This window comes from Acanthochromis polyacanthus, chromosome 19, assembly GCF_021347895.1.
Source record: "Acanthochromis polyacanthus isolate Apoly-LR-REF ecotype Palm Island chromosome 19, KAUST_Apoly_ChrSc, whole genome shotgun sequence".
NCBI lineage: Eukaryota > Metazoa > Chordata > Actinopteri > Pomacentridae > Acanthochromis > Acanthochromis polyacanthus.
In genome coordinates, this window is record NC_067131.1 from 10,534,360 (window position 1) to 10,555,062 (window position 20,703).

The following is a 20,703-nucleotide window of genomic DNA, read 5'->3' on the forward strand; positions in this document are numbered from 1 at the left end:
ACGCAAGATCAAAAGCTGCTTCTAAAATATGCTGGAGGAAACGCGTAAGGCCAAAAACATTTATTGAAACACTGTACAACTTCACATTTTCCTAAAAGAATTGCTACTTTTCCACATAGTGACATCATGTGGCTTTCCACTTTGTTGCGTTCAAATTTGAAATGTACAAGTTACAGTGCGTTTACAAGCTGAGCATTAAGGAGACTTTAATGGTAGGTGACCTCAGACTGTCAAGATAATAAACCTCCATGGAGTTGCGGCACACTGCTGTGAAGCACTCACATCACCTTGACAAAGCCAGTCCTTTGGCCCACCTTCAAAAGGCAGGATAAGCTACATGACATTAATCAGAGAGAGGGTCTCACAGGTTGTCAGTCGTCCACTCTGCAAACGCCTCGCCTGTTTGACCATCAACATCGGCACATGTGAGATCTGATCCAGGCGCAGCACTTACAGTAATTGAGTAATGCCCCCTTTGAGAAAGCCTCATTAAATTCTCAGTACCACCCTGTGTTCCCGGACATAGCTGCTGAATGACTGCAGTCAGCACGATGTAAAGAATATTTCTTAGGGGTCTGTGCAGGAGAATTAGAGGTTGAGAGGTAAAATGATCGTGGACACATTTTAAGTTCATGGGAAAATGCGCTATCCACAAATTAGCATCCAGTCCAATAAAGCAAAATTTAAAATCTGCATTTGTCACTTAAAAGTTTTAAATATGTTTTCAGTGCACAGCTGACTTGATGGGCTTAAGTGCTGCTTGGTGTTTCTTGCAGTACAATAGGTAGCTGCAAAGTCAAAGACATCCTACTCCAAGTGTGTCTTTCATGCTAAGGTTCTTCCAGTTCTTAAAAAAAAAATCATTAAAATAATTATCAGTGCTGCACCTCAACAATCTGTACCACAGTTCTGGAAAATGTTGAAGGTTCCTTTTCTTCCCTGCGTAGTGAGGCAACTGGGGTTGATGGCTGAAGGACAGTGTGCAGATGTGACTCGTAGCTGGTGTCGTGCATCCAGGGACACGACTTCTGGAGCAGTTCTTTATCGAGCTCAGTGTTCTGCTCAGAGGGCGTCGGGGGCGTACCTGAGGTTAGACCCAACCGTGACAGCAGGTCACAGTCCCAGTCAGAATCTGATGATGATGGACACAGCGTGGCCAGGTCTGGGATGAGGGCTGACTCGATACAGACCGAGGTAGAGTGGGATAGTGAGCACTGCGAGTCTTGACTGGAAAATGCACGGTGAGATTTATCATTGGGGAAGTGCTGTGGAGGATCAGACACCTTTGCTTTTGAGGACAGCAGGTTTAATGACTGATCGACAACAGAGTCAATTTGATTTGGTGCCGGAGTGAATCTCTGTGCAGTAGGAAAACAAAAGGTGGTGTGAGTCTGTTTTGAACCAAGCATGTCCACAGTGCATGTATTTAATGTTGAAGAGGCATTTAAATTAGGACAAGATTGTACTGTCTGATAAGAGGTCTTGTCAAATAATAAATAGTCCTTGGTCTTTGTCACATTGTCACTTTGTGATTTTGCAGATTTAAGCCTGTGTGCAGTACAGCCACTACCACCTCCAAATGTTTCTGTCCTCCTCCTTTTTCTGCAGCTGTGTTCAGGGCTGGCAGATTGACAGCACTTTTTGGGGTTTGGTCCCACAGATGACTGTCGAGTAAGGGAACGAGATCTACATGACGACAGCGTGGTCTGTTTCAAACCCTGTATACAACATGCAAGTCCACTGAAATCAACAAGACGTTCTTGGTTTGATTCCTTCACTCCCTCTGCATTGGTCACAGGCACAGAGATGAGAAGTGGGCTGGAGAGAGGATCTGTGACAGCTGAGACAAATTTGGACACACTCTCTGCAGTGTTCATTTCACAAGTCTGTCCTTCCACAGTCTCCTCTGTGGTGTACTGTTGAGGACTGAGGACAGGGGGCTCTGAATAAGGATTTTCTGTGTCCATAACGTAGGAGGAATAGTGAACTTGTGGGCTCAGGACCGGAGGCAGGGAGTATGGGTCAGGGAAGCGAGAAGAAGCACTGTGGCAAGGGGACAGATGCTGAGATTCCAGCTGTAAGTTGAGTGAGTCCTGGGTTTGTGGTTCAATGTGCAGTACAGGCATGGCTGGGCTTGATAGTTGGATATCAGGGAACTGGCAGTCTGTCTCAGGATTGAAAGACTGAATGTCAGCAGGTAGAGTGGCTGGATCTGGGATGGTAAGCTGAACTCCTGGTGATAGACTGGCAGGGCCAAAGGAAAAAGGACCTCTAGTAGGGCTGGAAATGTGAGTATTGAATGATGACTCTTGTCTCTGCAGGGCCTGAACAGCATGTTCCGTCTCAACATCAGTAAGAGGCTCCAGTTCGAGGACATCATGGACAGGCAAAGGAGTTGGTGGTCTGGAGAAGGACACAGAAAATCAACACTTGAAGAAACAGATTCTTAAAAAAAAACACAGTGGTCGTATGAAAGAGCAAATGCACATTGTAAGGAGTTTGCTAGTAATAATCAAAGCTGACCTGTTCAGTGTTTCCTCTGATTCCTGAGAAGGATTGGGGTCAAATCCCGGAAACATTTCAGTCACCAGTTGATCCACCACGCTGTAGTTCGAGGGATCCAGCGCAAAGGTGTGGTGCTGGTCAGACTGTAAGTGCTTCAAGAACCAAAAAGATGACCACATTAAATACCGAGCAAAAAAACTCTTATGTCGTAACGAGAAAGAGCAATTCTGAAAGATTCCCACCTCCTCCAGATTAGTGAAGGGTTGATGACAGCATTCGCAGTAAGACACATCCTTTTTGCGTGGCCGCCAAGGTGAAGGGTTACAGCTGAGCGGGGTTTGGGATTTGTCCTGAGTGCTGCTTTCAACTTTCTTTTCCCTAATTAACAAAGAATAAAACATTATACATCCACGTGAACATACAACACAGCACTGAACAACTTTATCTACTATTTAATTTTAAATTCATGTGTTTTTACTACTAATCCCAGACAGAAAATAACCATGAATCCATAGTCTGTCAGCACTATAAATCAAACAATCATTGCAGCGCAGTTGAACAAACCTTGGTTTACTTTCTCCTTGCTCTGCTCGTTTTTCAAACCGAGGAGGAGGAGGAGATTCAAAGGGACTGAATCGACCCAAGTAGCACAGAGAGGGGAACGTCATGGACTGCATATGCAAAGGCTTGTACTTTCTGGATATAAGGAATATTAACAAAAGAATTATAAGTAAAATGTGTCAGAATCAAAATGTGAAAACAAATGAAAATACACCATTATGATGCTGAAAATCAGGCTGTGGATTGAAATCATTTGACTTTCATTATCATCATGATTGAAATATTTCTGAACTGAAAATATTTTGAGGCACTCTTGTGAGATTATACATCTGATATCGCCTCTAGCTAGGCCTCCAGATGTCATGGGTTCAATATCTCAAAGCAATGGCCTATGCATTAGCCAGAGCACTTCAATTAACTGAAACGAGAAGGCAAATGATAGGACCTGTTTGCACGCAGTGGTCCCCTGCAGGAACAGGCAGTGGAGCTTGCAAAGCATCATCAAATAGAAATTGTATCCTCTTGGGTTCTGGGCTCCTGGGGAGCAGCTTCACTAAGGGGGCTTGTCACATTACATGATGGGACTTCTAAGCAAGTTCAATTAAGAAAATCATCCTGGGGCTGAAATGCACACCTACAGAATTAGCGCCCAGTGGGGTAGGAAGGGCAGAAACAATGGGACAGATCACTGCCATCCATTCACTGTCATTATGCTCGACCTGCAAAAAGGATCTAATCTGATACTGAAGAACCATTACATGAGCCTGCGCAGGCCAAAAAGCATCCCCTTTGCCTTGCTGAATTCTAGCTCCTCTCTCTTGATTGACTGGAATTAAAAATGGAGGATTAAGGTAGAGGACTGGGCTGTCTTGGTAATGTGAGAAAGTTTTGAGGGATTCCTCAGGGACAGAGAAACTTTCTCCTCCTTAAGCGTACCGTTACTCTTAGACTCAAAGCCAATTTGCCTGTTAGACACAAAACAAATAGTCAATGAACATAAACTGCACTAAATGACAAATGACACTCACCTGCTCAAGTCTTCAATTTTAAGATATGGAGATCTCAGAGCTGCAGCTGTAAACAAGAGACGTGAGGAGAAACCACGGAATAAATAAATAAACCAAAACACAAAGTGTATAATCAAAGAAAAGAGTAAGTATTGAGGAGAAATACACATAACTGAGACACACAAACTAACCTTTGACAGCAGGCAAACTTTGCTTGCTGTTAGTCTTCTGTAATAAAAAAAAGCAAAACACATCAGCATTTAATAAAAATCAACATACATTTGCAATGTTTTGCAATTTCAAACATTTTTTTCTGTTATGTCTTGAATCATTGCTTCTCAGTCATTTTTCCAATAAAATCGTTATGTGTATATGTTTCTGTTGTTTGAAGATCAACCATTATTTACTTTACCCCCCCCCCCCCCCCCATAAAATATAAGATCTGCTATATTTGGAAACCTGATCGGAATGATGTGAAAAGACAATCAGCTGAAACTTTTACCTCTGGCCTCCTATGTCTAGCGCTGAAGCTCTCTCGAGACAACTGTTTCAGATATAAAAGGACATCTGAAACCACATTAAGGAACAAGACGTGCTTTCCAAACAGTGATCAAGAACTGTGAAACAGGCACAACCCTTTCTCAACAAACATGGTACATATTATCTGTCACACTAGCATTCACAACACTGTACATTTCTATAGTCAAAACATGTATATTTATGTTACTCAGGACACTTGATAAGGTATTAAGTCTACAGTTCTACAAGTCCAAGTGCAACAGAAATGATCAGGGCTCAACATTTCTATGCTAGTTCACAACAGGATGCTGCATCTTGGTAAATGAAGCACAGAACAAAACAGGAGAACTCATTTGGTGCCACCTGCTGCCAGCAGAGGTTTACTGCATGTTAATCATGTTTTGTTGTGGAATTCCTCTACCATTTAAACTGGTCAAAAGGATACCATCCACGTATAAAATCTTCACTCCCCATGATCGAGCGTTGGACAAAACACTGTTCCCATGCAGTCGCTCCTACGAGACAGATCCAATTGAAAACAAGATACCAGTCAAGATATCAAGCTACGTCAGTCCAGTCTAATATCACAACCCACTAAAACTTGACCCACAATTCTGCAACATAGAAGTGCATGAACTTACATTGTTGCGAATAGCTTTTTCAAGCAGAGCTTTCCCTCGGCTGCCACAAGCCTGTGGAGACAAATGTGGTTGAAATATCGAGCAAGTTTCATTCAGGTAAAACCCACTGGATTATTGTCTAAATTAATTACTGATGAAAATGAGATCAATAACTATTTGGAATCTTTTCTCATGAATTTACATCACAATTTACATAATTCACATTTCATTAGATAGTAGTTCAGTATATTTTTTAAAATGTATGATATGGAATGTATTTATGGGACTAGATCGCTGATCCCAAGCTTGAGGGGTGGCGGCAAAAAGGTTTTAAAACTTGTGTTGGTAACGCTCAGTACCACTGGTCGAGGAGTTCCTTGTCGGGGTTTGTCAATGCTGAGGCCACTCTCCTTCTGCTTAATCGAATGTTTGGCTTCTTCACTGGTCCCCTTTGCTCCTCCCTTGGTAACCACACACTTCTCCTCCTTCAGGCCCTCCTGGCTTCCAGTCACAACAAAGCTTACATCCTTGTGCAGGAAACTCTCAACCCTCTTTAAAAGAAAAAAAACATCATCTGCTCATGACTATTTGCTGAGAGACACTGTTCATTGTCAAACTTATGATATAGGTGGCGTACAACTGAAGAAAACAGCATTAGTGTCATTTATTTTTCTAGCTGAGAACAGGCCTTTGAGGGGTACTCCAAGCATGATAGTCCACATCTAGTCAAGGCAAAGAGTTGGTAATACCACATTTTAAAGAAATGTATTCATTTTGTACATATTTCTGACCATTTGAAAAAAATGTCTATTACACTTGAGTAAAAGAAATCAAAATGAGCAAATCTGTTAAAAAATTGTATTGCCAGTTTTATTTTCAATTCTTGTTATCTTGGTTCTAGACAAGTTTTCTTTGTGGCCGGCTAAAATCTCTGTAGTGGTTGTCAAAAAAATCTGTATACAGGAAAACCCTGCTTAAGGGTATAGTCAGCTTATAGTTTAACTATTCCTTCAGTGTACTTTCTACTAAAATTATAAGATGATCTGATCAGACAATCTCTTTCAAAACATACCCAAACGACCACATTTTTCCTGAACTGATTGGGTACAAAATGACACATTTTTTTGCAAATTATTTAAAGTAACAGTGTGACAGTCTAAAGCAAAACCTGATAACAATCCTTGCATACACACTACAGTATGCAACATTTTTGTTCTTTAGGAGCTCCGAAAATTATAGACTCCACAGGCACACATGCTTACCCCTCCTAGAAGAGATATGGCCTCCAAAAGCAGGACTGTAGGGCGTTTCTTCACATTGTCCAGGTAGAAGGTCATCCCCTCCAGCTTCTTCTCCCCAGGACAGAGTTTTCCTAGAAGCCCTCGCTCATTTGAGTACTGTTGCGGCTGCATTTCCCTGGTGCAGTACAGGAGCTCACGACTTCACAACAAAACACCAGGATCCTACGTTTAAGTAAGAACAAAACAAGGTCTTATTCCAACCAAATAACTACAGCAGAACTTTTTAAGAACTAAACTGTTTAACAAATTCGTTGGGTAACTTCATGCAAGACCTCCAAGCCTTTACTTAAAAATCCGAATTATCGCGTCTTTCTAACAGTTAAATGTCCTTTGCTGTTTGTAAAAGGTTGGACTGGGGTAGGTTTAACAGAACAATGTTTAGAACAATACTGTAAAAAGTTTAAGCTTGCCATCCTTCAGTCCTACAGAAGGAGCATTTGGCTATCGTATACTATCCCACTACACCTGCGCAGTCTGAGCATCAAGCTGGCCACACTGTTAGCTCGCAAATTTAGCCGTAACTGCTAAGCTTTAGCTAACCTAGCTAAGGTTAGCTAAAGTTTCCTCAAAATAGACGACAGAAACTTTAGGTAGACTAGCTGGCCTTCCGACAGGTTGTCGGTGCCGAAATAACGAACGACCGCACAATTACGTTTTGTTGTTGTGCCGAAGAGCTGCGATAAAAACAAATAGTCGCTATCAGTTCATCGAAAGCTGGTGAAGCTGGAACCGCCGCTTTTTCAAAAACACTGGCGGAGATGCGGACGCACAGGTGACGTCAAATCCGGCATAACGCTGGCTTCAAGTGCTTTTTAAAAATACAGCGGATTTTCACGTCTGAAAGGCTGCTAATTTCTCTGACTTTTTAACCGATTCAGTTCTGTTTTCTATTTAAGCACTGAATAAAATGAAAATCATTTGCTTATAAGGCTGCTTCTGACACATGCTATTATCTCAAGCTTGAACGTTGGCTTCATTTTTTAAGAAGTTGATTGCGTTTGTTGTAGTTGTGATTTTTACATGACTTCTGACAATATCTAAACGCGGCACAAGCCATTTTCTATGCAAGTAATTTTTCTCTGGTTATTCTAGTTTTTTGGAGTTAACACATAGATCTTTTCATGGTTGAGATCAATAATTCTTTCAATAATACACGTATAGCCTATTTGAGGCACGTATACATACAGGATTTTGCACATTGAAGTAAGTAACATAAGGTCACATCAGCCTGAACTAATAATATGTAAAGACAACAGTTGTTTGTTGTTTAATAAATTAAGATATACACAAATAATTCTCACCTCTAATCTCTGGGTTGATGTCTGCAGTTGACTTTTCAGCAGATCGTCACTCCAACCGGTAATTGTCAGTATTGTTTCAGTTTCATTAAGCAGCTCTATACAAAAAAAAATCCTTATGATCCTTTATGACTTACTATCGCCAAATCCCAGCAATGACTGGAAAAATAAACAATAGATAGTGCTTGAATAAGTGATAGAGTAAAACATACCTCTTGTATTCATCATGAGTGAACCAACTTAAACATTTTTCTCAACATAGCAGTTACCTGAAGGGCGTTTAAAATGAGCACATGTCCTCAGAACACTGCTGTTACAGTGGGGTTTGTCTTCTCTTTCAAAATGAACATCTATTTAAATGTGTGGATGTCCTGCAGATGCTAAAACGTAATTTTAAAACTAAACACACTCAATTATTGTTGCATTAGCTCCCAACATATAACACTGAGAAAAAGTGCTAAAACAAACATGCAGAACGTTTGGGAGGTTTTACCTGCTGAGCCCCCACAGAAGGAGAAGATAGGATACAGAAAAGTCTAATGTTAATAAACTTCTTCCCCCCATCCTTTCCAGCAGAGGGCAATGTGGCTGTAACTATCCATCCTCTATACACCGCTTTATCCTCATTAGGGTCGCGGGGGGTGCTGGAGCCTATCCCAGCTGACTCGGGCGAAGGCAGGGGACACCCAGGACAGGTCGCCAGTCTGTCGCAGGGCTACATACACAGACGAACAGACTCACTCTCATATTCACACCTACGGGCAATTTAGAGTATTCAATTAACCTCAGCATATTTTTGGACTGTGGGAGGAAGCCGGAGTACCCGGAGAAAACCCACGCATGCTCAGGGAGAACATGCAAACTCCGTGCAGAAAGATCCCAGGCCCACCCCGGGATTCGAACCAGGGATCTTCTTGCTGCAAGGCGAAAGTGCTAACCACTTCCACTGAACAGCCCATTGGCTGTAACTACAGCAGCTGAATTAGGCTACATGCCCACAAAACCTTCAGAAATTCTAACTTAAATACTGTAAACCTAGTCTTAAGACCTAAATGGTTATACGTAAAACAAAGACCATGAGACAAATACAAATTCTTTATTCAAAACATGCACTTCTTTTTCATAAAAATAGTTTTTCAAAAATGAAACATTGGCAGTGCAAACAAATAGCCCTAATGGCATTTCAGTTTAAAGATCTGTAAATGAAAGTATTTCAATGATAAAGAATTGTGTATACCAGGCCCAATGGACTAACAGTTGATAACTTCACAGCATAAACTTGAAATAAAATATGTAAAAAATGATAATAGCTTGACAGTAAGACACTAACAACAGCTTTAATATCAGAGTTAGGTTGCTAAACATTGCCAAGCATTTCCATTTACCGATACAATTTACCATCTGTCAAAACACTTACTAGAGAACTTATTTTCTCTCTCCAAAAAATGGCAAAAAGTCAGTAACCTGACCAACTGAAAACATGGTGAAACTACCAGCTTAAACATACTTCCTTTTATAGTCTATTTATGGCTCCGGAAAACAATCAATCCAAGAAAGATAAAAGATGATTAGTTTAAAAAAAACTCTTTTGCATATTCAGAAACAACAATATCGCTCAAAGCTTTAAACTCTGGATGGTGAACTGGTGAATACTTACATAGACAGCAGGATTGAGGTCCTGTTTTCAGTCTATGGTGATTTTACAGAAAGAAATAAAAATATGTGGAACATAAAGTGCTGCATATTCAGCATGAAGCAGCTCTTTGACTGTTTAAGGCACTATAGATTACAGCATAGATGCTCCTGTTAAATTACGGCACCAGGATCTTACAGCAAAAGCTATTAAAATATACAATTATTTTGAAAATTACTCTACTGTAATGCAATGCTGTTTACATTTGCAGCAGAGCTAAACATCATGTTGTGCCAGTCACATTATTTTCAACTGTTTCTTGCAAGTTCCTGTTTAAATGTTAGTAGCAGGGTCTGTTCCATTGCTCAATGCAGAACTCTAACACTGAAACCGTGCAGCAAAACTGTACAAGTTTAAACTTATTGTAATGAAGCCATGACTATTTTGTGTTTCTCCCAGAGATGTAAAGGTTGCTTTTAGACAACTTTCTACTTGAAATAGCATATTTTTATACTACTAAAGGCATTTTTTTGCATATCTCTGTAAACTGTAATTGAATTTTGCATATGACCCAATCAATCTCCAACATAGCTGCATTAAACATGCTGTTTACTAGCAGAAGAGACATTTAGGTTTATAAATGAGTGGTAAACTTGTTCTTATCGGTCTGTTTTAGCTTCTCACATATTTTCACTTATTTTCATCACATAAAAATACTGCAAATTGGTTGTCCTCGTTTTTTTTTTTAGGTTAGATACAGTTATGCAAATACTGTGTTTGCTGAGGCTTTGCATTGCTTCAAGATTAACGAGAAAACGACCGTCTGTGCTTCAGATCCACTCAGAGCCCTTGATCACTCCATATTTGCTGCTACTACTGTTGCCACTGCTGCCTCTGTCCGTGTCAGCCTTGCTGGAGGCATGTCTGGAGGCCTGCCGGTGTTTGCGTTCGCGGTGAGGCTTGCTGTAGTTATTGCTGTGGCTCTGCAGCTGGCTGTAGGCCTGACTGTTAACCTCCAGCTTGTTCGGAGGCTGACCGATGTCCTTGTGAACACCTCTGGGGGCATCTCCCATCCCAGCTCTGCACAGGTTTTCATCATTACTGGTGTACTGCTGACGCTCCTCTTGGGCAATGTTAACATGGTTCTGCCGACACGCCATCTTGGCATTAGTGAGATCGGTGATGGGAAGCGGCTGGCTGTGGTTTCCAGTGGGTACCAGAAGAGGCTTTATGGCGATGTTGTAACCTGGTGGAGCCGATGGTGCATTCCATGAAAAGGGGTAGCTGCTGTAATCGTCCCCACTCAATCCCGCCTCATTAAGAGCCCCTTGAGCCCTTGTAAGCCTGTATAGCTCGTCGTCATGGAGCTGTTCCCGGCGGGAGCGTATAATTTCACAGATGGTGCCGATGCCCAGGTGAAGCATCTCCCATATATTGAGGACCAAACAGAGCACGGAGACGGTGTACATGATGAGAAGAAAGATGGTTTTCTCAGTCGGCCGTGACACAAAGCAGTCCACGCTATGAGGGCAGGGCAGGTCTGAGCACACGTAAGTGGCAGGTACAGCAAATCCATACAGGAAGTACTGTCCACACAAGAAAGCCACCTCCAGCAAGGAGCGGGCCAAGAGCTGGATGACATAGATGCGCATCAGTCCATCTTCTTTGATACGCTGACGGCCGTCATGGCGGACCTTCCCTTTTACTTGTCTGTCACTGCTTCCTCCTTTTGCTGCTTCCCCACCGTCGCTCTCTGCCTCTGTCATTTCGTAGATTATTGGGTCTTCCTCGTCGTGATCCTCGGCCTGTTCAGTGCTGCTGTGCTGCTTTCTGCCTGCCAGACAGTGCTTCTTGGGTTTCCTTCGTGAAAATCCACTCACTCCCCCGCTGTCAGCCTGCTCTTCTGCCCGAGCAATCTTGTTGACAGCGTATCCCAGGTACATGAGCGACGGCGTGGCCACCAGAATGATTTGGAAAACCCAAAAGCGGACATGTGAAAGCGGAGCGAAGGCGTCGTAGCAGACGTTCTCACAGCCTGGCTGGCCAGAGTTGCAAACAAACTTACTCTGCTCGTCGTAGTAGATGGACTCACCGCCTACGGCTGTCAGCACAATGCGGAAAACAATGAGGACAGTGAGCCAGATTTTGCCCACAAATGTGGAATGGTTGTGGATTTCTTCCAGCAGGCGAGTCAGGAAACTCCAACTCATGGTAGTGGCAGGAAAACTACAGTGAGAGGCAACATACACCTTCTGTTACTGCCCTGGGGAAAGAAAAGAAATGATAATGAGAAAAAAATATCTACATAATACTCACAAATAATCACAATTTATTCATTCAGTTGAACCAAACTGTGGGGATATTTAGTCTCAGATTACCACCTGAGGTTGTTATGTCATCTCTATACTAACAGCAAATAGTAAACTAATTAATTAGGAGAGAGTGAACGAGACTGCACTAGTTTTATAAACTAAAACGATATGAAGCAAAGTCACACAAAGGGCAAAGCTAATTATAACTGGCCAATACATTTAAAGCAAATTAAGACTGGCAAAAATAAATACCGATACACATTAAATTACTGTTTTGCCTTATTCGAGGCACTAAATGGTGATTATGCATTTCTTCTAATGTTGTCGTATTTTGTTGCATTGCAGTTTTTTCCTTCTCATGTGGGAAAACATCCAATTTAATCCAGCATTGTTATGGGGGTGCAGCTAAGAACTGTGAGACCTTTACTGTCACAAAAAATAACACACACTTCCTACACAGCATCAACAGACACAGACTGAAGTAAATAAAGTGACTAGTAAACAAACAGAAGCAAGATCCCAAGTCTGCACACTATGATCTCTGTAAAAATAAAACCATACACGGCACACGTGTGATAAGCTGCCTCCAGATACTTCTCAGGATATCAGACTGACTAAAGACATTAGTGTGGTACATAAATACCAGAAGGGGAAGCCAAAAAATGACATTATAAACAATACTATCCCTCATTTTATCATATTAGTACATGATCAATTACATTGTTTTAACCCTCCTGTTGTCTTCACTTATGAGCACCCAAAAAATACTGTTTCTTTGTCTGAGAAAAATCCAAAAATTCAGCCAAAAAAATTCCTCAAATTTCTGAAAATATGCAAAACTTTCAGGAAGAAAATTCCAATAATTCCTTAGAAGTTTGCAAAAAAGGCAAAAATGGCAACTTGTCAAAAGGATTCATAGTGTGACAAGTTCACGACTGTGATAAATAATTTTCCTATTCCTTCAAATGAAAGTGCTTATTTGTGATAATCCAACATTTTCCACTATCAGAGTTTGATGAAGCAATTAAGGGCAATTATACCAGTTTAATGGGGCTTCATCTTTTTAGTCAAATTAATAATTTGGCAAACATCTCTATAAGCAAATGCAAGATTCACAGTGGTTATGTTAACTTCACAGCTAACTCTAAAAATCAAGTGTTCACAACACCAGTGACAATAATCACCTGAAATCTTGCACACAGACGGAAAACGAGCGATCAAAATGTGCACTAAAGTGCTACTCACGCTTATCTCTGCAAAGATTTAACCTTTTATAAGCAGCAATGTTCACCATTTCATGTTAGATATGAAAATGTTTCAAGCCACGATGGTGCAATCATTCACTCTTCCTTCCACATCCTAAACTGTTCTGCACTGATATTGTCAAAGTATTTTCATTTTTTCTTCGTGATTAATACAAACATTGCATGAGGAGTTCCAACTATTATTCCTTACTTTTCCTGATGTTTTAGATTTTTTCTGTGGCATCATTTCAGTATCTGTACTATTATTGATACGTTTTGGAAAGTATTGAATCAAAATCATAGTTTTGGTGTTGAGACAACAATAATAGGGACGATTACTAAAACATAGGTTTGTATGAATTTCATAAGATGGAATATCTGAAGATCTATTTGCAGTGTGAGGCTTTATGTTGAAATGAATCCATCCAAAGTGTAACTCATGTCACTCTGAGAAAACGCGTGCTCCTCCTGACATGCCCTCCACTTATACAAATCAACATGTTACAATGAAATCGCTTTCACCAAAGACCTCCTTACTGTTAAATATTTTTCCCATTTAAAGACAAGCAAATTATCAACCCAGAAGCCCCTGAAATGATTTTATAGGAATTCCATAAGTCTCAACAGTCTGATCTGCAGAGAGGGAAAAAAAAAAATTACTTATTAATCTGTCATTTTGAGTGTGTCTCTCAATGTGTCTCTCTTTCCCACGCACAAAATAAATGGTTCAGTTTTCATTCTACAAATAAAGACGCTGCACACTCATCGGCTGTATTCACAAAGCTTCACTAGCTGGCGCGGAGAGCTTTGAGCACTCCAGTCATCTGCAGGAGGCACACCTCCCTTCAAACACAGTTACTGTGATTTGTAATGCAACGCAGGCCACTACTTTGTCTTTCCTTTACACGCTATCAAGCAACGCATTTCTTCACAATAACAACACTTTTATCCTTCTTCTTTTAACAGCTGTGCCTTAAAACTGAAGTCTAAACATAACCTTGGCAACAATACACAAAAGAAAGAGTAATGATGACAATGGAATGTCTAACCATAATTGCTATTGTTAACTGAACTCCCCTGACGGGCATTTTACTTGGCATTAGTACAATGTCTGACCATCTAGATGCTCTGTCCACTACAGACGAATGATAAGTACTTTATTTGTGCTGGAAAATTAAACCTGAAACACTGAAACCAGTTCACTGTTCTAGTCATACCAGTCATCAATTTTTTTTCAAGTTTAATTTCACTAAATTACAGTGTTATACAAAGTGGCGCATTAAAAGGCACAAGAAGGCTGATAATGAACAGTAAATGTGTAATCATTTTAAAGACTTTAATACTCCAAGCTGTGAGGCATTTGCTACCATCTATATATTGCCGTCAGATGTGCATTAACCTTAAATGCATTCGCCATTTATCCCCACAGAATGTGACACGTATTTATATTTAAAAAAAACTGATTAACTAAAGTAAAGCCATTAATTGATTGCCCATAATGGAACTACATTATGTTACTTATATAACACATTAGGAGCTACTTAACATTATTTTTTAGTCACAGCAATTTGCAAGCAGTGATTTACACACACTATATCGCATAGATATTTCACAACTTAGGAATAAAGCATATTAGGCTGTTTATCTGCTCATCTCCAGAGCAGCAGAACTGAATAATATTAACAAGAAGAAGAAAATTGGTACAGAAAGCATAGATTTCTTTATCGGTTACATTTTGTATCAGTCCACGATAAAATAATTGGTCCACTACTGAACGAGAAGCCAACATACTGCAGCTAGCTAACCCTGAAAAAACTCTGTTTAACCTGAAGACACCCATCTGCTCAAATCTAACACTGCAGACGCCGCATGTGAGGGAAAAGGTCTAGACCGTCTGCACATGTGATGTGTGCCTGAGTGTGAGTGCATTTGTGTATGTGATGTTGGAGGGTTTCTTAAAATAGTTTGTATTCACACAATCCATCTCCTGTGCTGCTGTTATTGTATGCATTTTACAGTCATCTACCAACCGGGGACAGAGACTGAGGTCAGGTGATATAGGAACATGCCTGGGGTTGCTGTTCTGTCGACGTAAAAATATATTCTGTTACTATATATCGTTCAGGGTGTGAATCAAAAAGCCACTCTTTCAATCCATCTCCACTGAGAAGAAATCTGTTATTCCCACAGGAGGCTGACCACATAACAAGGTAACTTAGGATTTTCTGTTATTTGTTTTCCATATGATTGCAAAAGGATTAGAAAATTAATCAGAAGCAATTCTGATAATAGCTGTGACATCAGGTTAAGCGTTTAAGAAAATATGTCACTGTTTTATAACACTCCACACTGAATACTCACATTGTGAACATCAGCATTCCCCCACTAATAATATATTGCCTTACATAAGTAATACAATCATTAAAATAATAAAAAGGTTGATAGCAATGCGGAAGAGTGCTCTGCTTTTATAGTTTTTGTCCTGTTAAGTACTTTGTGTTACGTTCTGTTTGTATGAAAAGTCCAATACAAAGTCTGACTGATGGATTGATGTGATTTGTATTCATCATAAACGCAAATTCTGGATTAAATTTGTTGCAATCAAAGTGCAAATTCAATTTTATGAGTCCATATGCAGGGCTCCAAACACTTCCACTGACGGCGTGACGCAGAAAGTTTCTTGCACTGACACTTTGTAATAATAAGCGCACTGACACACTGTCACACTGAGTCACTGTGACGAAAAAACAGGTCCAGCTGCTGCGAACATAACAGCTACAATGCTTCTTAAGGTCTCGCTCTGTGAAGAAAAAGAAGAGTTTTGACTCTCTCATTAAAAGTCACGTGCCCTCTCAAACTGCACATCTGGCCATGTTGTGTAATACACCGTTTGGAGGCTCAGTAGCACAACTTTCACCACTCAAACACAAATCTGAAAAAAGTAATGGAAAAAATCTCAAGAAACTGAGATATTCCCTCACATTGCTTATTTTCAGCTCATCAGCAAAGCAAGACATACTGCCGGACAACAACAGAATGTAATATAATTGATCCGTGAGTCATAAAATCATTCATTTTAGGGATTAACAATCTGCTAATTATACATCACACTTAGGTCCAATTCATCCTTTTGAATGAAAGTAATGACTGACTCAAAAATAGGTTTAATAATAAATGCTTTAACTGAACCTTGGGGTGTTTTTGACAACTAGTACATGGTGGTGTCTTGAGAACGAGGACACATGCTTGTCACAAGCATTGAGGCTATGTGGTATCTGCTGACAGAATGGTGGTAAATCTATTTCTTACAACCTTTATTTGTATTTTTCCAAATGATGTGCAGCTTTTGCACTAGTCTTGAATACATTTCACTCACCAAACAACAAACTTCAACTCTGGCACACTAGTTGGGGAAGCAACCTAAATACACGTGATCAGCAATCCCCCAGTTTTGAGATAATTGTGAGAAAACAGAGCATCGGCCTCCCAACGCGAACACAAACAAATGGGTGAACAAACACGTGTTTAGATAATTGCCTTTAAGTTATTGTGGCCGGATTTTTGGGATAAACACACCATGTTAAACAAGTATGCACCAAACCAGAGCCTCTTGTCAACACTTTTTCTGTCACATACCTCAATAAAATCACTTAATTTAGTGGTAGGAAAAAGAGAACATAAACCTCACACTTATGCCTTAATGTAAAACTCCTTCGTCTAAAAATGTAGCAACAGCCCTATAGTCGAGGTTACAAGCAGTGCCACACTGAAAGCCTGAAGGTGGTATAGTGCACTTTCTCCAGATGTCTCCCATCCACAGACCAGCAGCCTCCTGCTTCCTACAGAGCCTGTAAAAAAACCCAGCTTTGTACATACCTATCTAAGAAGGCTTCAAGCTGTGAACGTAAAGGTTTGCGGTTTCCTTCAAAGCAGTAAAAGCGATGCTCCACCCAAAATCTATCTTTGAGTATGAAACACTCACCAACTATTAACTTAAAAGGCAACTGTAAAATGTTTGTAGTTTGCTGACACGGCTCTTTAAGTATTTTTTGGGGGTATTTTTCCTTGATTGGACCCACGCTACAGAGTAGAAAGCTGGTGGTGGTGGGAAAAATCGAAATAAGGAAGGGAACAACGTGCAGCAAACATCCTCGGTTGGACCTAAACCAGACATGTTGAGACCACACAGTCAGCATCTTAAATGCAAGAAACCCTTGCAACATCCTATAGACTGAGGAAATGGTTCAGCTGTTTCCATGCTGCATTCGGAAGCCAATCAGTCAACGGGAATCCAGAGCTAGAGAGAAGCTAGAGGCAGGTTTGTGTGGACAAACCATGAGCACTAATGAGGGCTGAATCAAGAAACAAAACAATGACAATAGCCAGCAGAATAAACCGGAGGCAGAAAACACCATCACTACATGTCATAGCTGACTTGCTTTAACAGAACAATAAACAATGTCCTGAGGAATAGCTCCAATTAAGGAAAGAATTTCACCTAATCTTTAGGTCCAGCCTGGCTTGTCACTGTAACTAGCGTTTAAAACATGGAATGACATTGTGAGCCATTCACTCAAAGATGTCAAAACACACCGAGGTTGCAGCATGTGGAACATAATTTGATCTCGACGCAAGCCTCCAGCAAGAAGAGTTACTTTGTCAACCTGCAAAAAATCGATAGCAGTACACAATGACTGCATAACCCATCAAATGTCCTGCAACACAGCCGGGAAATACTGTGTAGTACTAGAGGAGCAAGTGTTATTTTCAGTAAATAACAGTTTGGGGGCATTTTTATGCTTTTATTGGCAGCTGAGAGACAGGAAACAAGGGGAGAGAGTTGGTGAAGGACATGCAGGAAATGGTCTCCACCCGGGAATTGAACCAGGAACTGGGGACTCACTGCTCAGGACATCGGTGTCTATGTGGTATGCACCCCAACCACTTGGCAATGTGGTCACCTCCTAAGCCTACTTTTTCTTACATTAACATTTCATTATGTGCTAATTCTATTAGGGAAGTAAACACTGTTCACCAGTTTGTGCTTTTCCTGCAAAATTTAATCCTAATATTACTGCAATTTTGACTGCTATGAGTGCCTACAAAGCATGGTAGATTACAGGTCTCTGGCATTTATTTTGACTCAGTAATGATAACAAAGCAAGGTGTTTTAAATTTATGGTCTTATGAATGTATTTGTGCCTTATGAGGTGAATCTTGTTACCTGATTGTGTTATCCTTTGTTTGCTTCCAATCCTTCTTGTTATCCCAGCCAAAATTCAGAGAGATTATCAACCCTGTGTGCCTGTAAAGTCAACAAAGATAATACAATAAATCATCTGTTTTTGTTGTTCAAAGGACGGTGAGAGTTTTGTTGTGATTTTAACACATGTACATAGGTGTTTAAAGTCAGAGAACTCTGCTTAGCCTCTAGTTTAAACCCTTTTATAGTGAAAGAAAACCTGATCATTACAATTACAGTTCTTCTAAGCCTATATGTTCTTCCAGTCACATGTAATTTCATTTTCAAATGTTGCAAAGGTTAAAAATCCTCAAAAAGAACAGCATGTACAACAGCTTTAGATAATTTCAGTAAGGTTTTGTGCTGTGCATGGACTAAAACTGATCAAATATAAGGTATTTATCAGTGTGAGCCAAAATAATTAAACTGATAGGGACTGATCAGACCAATTCAGTTCAATAAATGACAGGAAAATGTAAATACAGCACAAGGTCTTATTGATCCCAATGAGCAACAGTGAATTTGTAATGCATTTAGATTAATTAGATTTTTGTTAATTTGTTTACTTAATTTGATGATTTTTTGAAAATGCTAAGCTTTGCTGCTCTTCTCTTTTTTACTTATACAATGTAAGCTAATTAGCTAACTGAATGTATTTCAGTTACAGAGTGTTGGACTGTGATAACAAGCCGTCTTTGAGTTGAGCTCTGGCAAATTGTGATGGCATATTTCACTTTCTTTGTCAAAATTCATAAAGAAAAACAATGACTAAAAATAAGTGACACCTCCTCAGATCACCTGGAGCAGCAGCTTCTGGTGCTAGCATTATGCTAACACTAAGGGAAATAATAAAAACTTCTCTGAGAGAGGTGTTTTTAATTCAACCTTCATGGAAATATGATGTATATAGCTTATTAAATTGCATAAATTCTTAACAAATACGTTTGTATTACTATAGTGACTTAAAAACTGTAAAATAACAGCTAAGTAAATTTCAAACAGAAAGCAAACTGTACTGACTTTGATAAACTAGCTAATTTAGCATCATTGCTTGTTCAGTTAAAACTCACCCAAATTATAGAGAGGAAAAAATGGAAAGACAAATTTCAAAGTATTTCAGGTACTTTCGCGTTTTTCTGTAGTTTTTCAGAACGTTTTCCTCGAAAAAATTTTCCCAAATATTAATGTACTCACAGTTCATTAAAGCCGCCTCACCTTTTCAGGCGCACATTTCTGGATCAGCGTCTGGATCTTGCAAAACACGGTTCTCCGGTTTTCTCAGCGAAAAAGAAAAAAAAATCTTCACTGCCGAATAACAGAAAAGAATATAACACTCTCTTCCAGTAATAAAAACACTCTGAAAGTTTCAGGCGAGTTAAGTTCTTATTCATTAAAATGTAAAATTAGCTATTTTAACGCGCAGCCTGGAGTGAGGAGGGAGACAGTGTGATTGTGTCAGCAGAGGAAGACAAAACTGGCTGCAGGAGGCAGGAGGGGTTTCAGAGAGAGAGAGAGAAAGTCAAGCATCATAGCACAGTTTCTTTGTTGATGTGGAGTGAGACACATGGGAATTTTGAGAAAATTAAGCTATGCATGAGTATCTTTTCAAGGAATATATGAAACATCCCCAAAAATTTGCTTATGCGTTGCAGAAAACGCATTTCATTATGAAAAAAATCTCCATAAAAGTCATTAAAGTGGGCGTGGCATCACATAAAGTCAACTCTAAAATCACAATCACAGTGGTAATTAAAAAAGGCATGGCAATCTGACATTAAAAATGTCAAACTTGTACAGATTACATATATTCACTGCCTGGTCCCAGTGTATTTTGCAGTGTCATCCAATTAGGCATCAAAATCAAGATAGAATAGAAAAGAGTAGAGTAGATTTATTTGTCATTGTACACGAAATTGCATGCAAATCTATTCAAGTGCAAAGCAGTAAAGTGCATCTAGCCAGAGCTCTATGAGTAAATAGATAAATAAATAAAAGGAAAAATGCTTCTATACTAGCTATAAAAATATAACTTAAAAGGAGAAATAAAGATTCTGAATAGGTTAAAAAATTATTGAGAATCTTTTTCTATATTTTTTCTTTGGTTTTTAAAAAATAAATTCCTTTGTGTTCCCATTTTATCAAGTGGATATTGTTAAAATAAGACACCCTATAGTTGCTGTCTAAATAAGACACTGCTTTGAGTCATTTTGCTTTTTAGGATCACATAATACACACTTTCTATAATAAATAAATAAAATTTCTAAATAGTATCAAATATAATTTCTCAGATAGCTTGCTGGAATTAAATTAAGAAGTGCTAGTCTATGCTAGCTCCATGTTTTAGTTTGCACACTTCTTCATCTAACATGTTTATAATAATTTAATATGAAAATATTTTAACCTGGTGGCCATATCAAAAAAGTTTTGAAAGTCCTGTCTGCATTAAAAAAAACACACATGA

General features: G+C 39.6%; 2 protein-coding genes across 3 annotated transcripts; both read right to left on the bottom strand.

Moving 5' to 3' along the window:
• Positions 1-45: 45 nt before the first annotated feature.
• Positions 46-7,271, bottom strand: dbf4b (DBF4 zinc finger B). Of its 2 annotated transcripts, XM_051939874.1 has the most exons (12): positions 7,166-7,271; positions 6,475-6,675; positions 5,572-5,763; positions 5,234-5,284; positions 5,038-5,107; positions 4,576-4,640; positions 4,265-4,301; positions 4,095-4,140; positions 3,070-3,201; positions 2,748-2,883; positions 2,524-2,657; positions 46-2,403 (listed from the first exon to the last, which is right to left on the bottom strand). In XM_051939874.1, the coding sequence occupies exons 2-12, from the start codon at positions 6,622-6,624 to the stop codon at positions 876-878; spliced, it is 2,541 nt and encodes an 846-aa protein (XP_051795834.1). In that variant the 5' UTR covers positions 6,625-6,675; positions 7,166-7,271; the 3' UTR covers positions 46-875. The 2 variants fall into 2 exon arrangements, with proteins under 2 accessions (XP_051795834.1, XP_051795833.1); XM_051939873.1 differs by having other exon boundaries at positions 2,524-2,883.
• A 1,621-nt stretch (positions 7,272-8,892) lies between these two features.
• LOC110959325 (gap junction gamma-1 protein-like) lies at positions 8,893-20,187 on the bottom strand. The gene is made up of 3 exons (XM_022206133.2): positions 19,458-20,187; positions 18,225-18,305; positions 8,893-11,707 (listed from the first exon to the last, which is right to left on the bottom strand). The coding sequence occupies exon 3, from the start codon at positions 11,652-11,654 to the stop codon at positions 10,275-10,277; it is 1,380 nt and encodes a 459-aa protein (XP_022061825.1). The 5' UTR covers positions 11,655-11,707; positions 18,225-18,305; positions 19,458-20,187; the 3' UTR covers positions 8,893-10,274.
• Between the last annotated feature and the right edge of the window lie 516 nt (positions 20,188-20,703).